General features: G+C 44.2%; 1 protein-coding gene across 1 annotated transcript in view; it reads right to left on the reverse strand.

Moving 5' to 3' along the window:
* Positions 1-2,500, reverse strand: part of LOC113817048 (cyclic nucleotide-gated channel beta-1) — a 4,659-nt gene that overhangs the window by 769 nt on the left and 1,390 nt on the right. The window contains exon 2 of the mRNA XM_027369049.2: positions 1-1,505. This exon is cut by the window's left edge and continues 769 nt beyond it. Coding sequence (XP_027224850.2) covers positions 1-1,505 — 1,505 coding nt within the window. The remainder of the gene's footprint in view (positions 1,506-2,500) is intronic.

The following is a 2,500-nucleotide window of genomic DNA, read 5'->3' on the forward strand; positions in this document are numbered from 1 at the left end:
TCCGAGGCTGACCTGCGGCTGGGGTTTCGCAGGAGCCAGAACTCGGTGTGTGTTTTTTCTCGCGTTCTTTGCCTTCGTCGGCGTTGGACCCTGAGACTCGGTCTTCTTCACTAGTTGGTTTTGCAGAATTTTCTTCGCCGATTGGTTCTGCAGACTGATCTTCCTCGAGGCTTATCGACTCTGCGAAAGAACTGTCGCATTCGGTTTCCTCTTCGCTGGACCGTTCGAGATGATCTTCGTCGGGGTAAGATCTCCGAGGTTCAGCAGGAGAATTTGCACTGATTTCTTCGGGACAAGATCCTACGGGATGGGCTTCCTCGACGAGAGACCATCCAAATTCACTTTCTATCACGTAGGATTTATGAGAGGGATCGTCACTTGTTTTGGCTCCGTCACTTTCTTCCAGCCGGGTCACCACAGCCGGAGAACTCATTTCTGGATTTTCCTGAGCACCGGTGTCACCAAGCCCATTTTCCTCCGGCAGGGATTGCACTGAACAGTTTTCCTCACGTAAGGATTGCACTGAACAGTTTTCCTCACGTAAGGATTGCACTGAACAATTTTCTTCCGTCAGGGATTGCACTGAACAGTTTTCCTCCGGCAAGGATTGCACTGAACAATTTTCCTCCGGCAAGGATTGCACTGAACAATTTTCCTCCGGCAAGGATTGCACTGAACAATTTTCCTCCGGCAAGGATTGCACTGAACAATTTTCCTCCGGCAAGGATTGCACTGAACAGTTTTCCTCCGGCAAGGATTGCACTGAACGGTTTTCCTCCACAGCAGTACTTTCGCCCTCACTTCCACCACACGTCCTTCCGCGCTGAATTTCTTCCACGTGTAAACTCTCTACCGAACCGCCCTTGCAACGTGGCGACGGGGAGTCACGTGCACACAACTCGCTGCAACTCACTTTCGCGATTTCGCACGGCACTTCGCACTCGTCCGAAGGCCCCTCCGAGCGGCGGGAAGGCGCCTCCTTGTCGCACTCGACGAGGCTCTCGCAGCTGGGGAAGAGGCACTCCTGGAGCAGGCCGTCCTCCACGCTCTCCGTCAGCTCCTCCCGCGGCTGGCTCATCAGGCCCTCCAGCTGATCCAGGAGGGAGGAGCTGGAGGCCTCGCGCTGCGCCTCGCCGTCGTCGAAGGGCAGGAACACCCCGCTGTCCATGGAGGGGAAGCTGCAGTGGAGTTCCTCGACGCAGCTCCCGCTGGACGCCCGCGAGCGCGCAGGGTCGTCGCCCCCCGACGCGGGCTCGGGACCTCGCACCCCGTCGGCGTCGAAGGAGCAGTCGTAGGCGCAGCCCTCCTGCATCCGCTGCTCGTACTCGACCAAGGACACGAAGCTCGACGTGAACATGCTCGACTTGTCGACGCTCAGCAGCTTCAGGAGGTACTTCTGCCTCTGGATCTCCGCCCGGAGTCTCCGGAGCTCGACGTCGTAGCGGTTCGCCCAGACGAGGTGGAGGGCGCACCGCTCGGCCTCCGCGTCCTTGTCCGAGGCCTCACTGCAAGGGGGGGGGGCGGATTAATGATAATGATAATAATAATAATAATAATCTTCACTTCAGCTATAAGCCGTACATCAAGGGCGGGCTTTTAATGATGATGATGATAATAATAATAATAATCTATAGTTCAACTATAAGAAGCCATACATTAAGGACGGGCTTTTATTAATAGTAATAATAACAATAGTAATAATAATAATAATAATAATAATAATAATAATAATAATAATAATAATAATAATAATAATAATAATAATAACAATAGTAATAATAATAATAATAATAATAATAATAACAATAATAATGATAACGATAATCTTTATTTCAACTATAATAAGCCATACATTAAGGACGGGCCTTTATTAATAATAATGAAAATAATGATAATAATAATAATAATAATAATAATAATAATAATAATAATAATAATAATAATAATAATAATAATAATAATTATTATTATTATTATCATTATCATCATTATTTCAATAGATATACATAACGAATACATAGATAGAGAGACGAAGAATGAAACAGATAAAGAGGATATAGAGACAAAACAAAGCAAATTAGTAGATGTAGACAGAGGTAGAACAAAAAGTAGTTGAAAAGATAAAATAAAACAAGTAGATGGAGAGTGGAAGACACCTAAACAGATCCGTAAATATTTAGAAACATTTTTTGATTATGGTATTATAACGACGAACAAAAACAAATAACTTGATATGATACAACTATACAGATACGTAAATATTAAAAAAAAAAAACTAAAATAAACACAATTCATATATCTTCTTTAATATTTGCAGTGAAACACATGAAAATAACGTAGAAATGTTGACTATTACGTATTTCAAATATTTCCACTAAATGATATACAATAAATATCAACCTTCATGTCTCAATTTTTAAATCTTAGTTCAGAAATTTAACTTCTCTGGAGCGAAAGAAAAGGCACACTACCACCGATTCCTACGTCCTTATAATGCGAG

The sequence above is a fragment of the Penaeus vannamei genome, chromosome 15 (assembly GCF_042767895.1).
Source record: "Penaeus vannamei isolate JL-2024 chromosome 15, ASM4276789v1, whole genome shotgun sequence".
Lineage (NCBI taxonomy): Eukaryota > Metazoa > Arthropoda > Malacostraca > Decapoda > Penaeidae > Penaeus > Penaeus vannamei.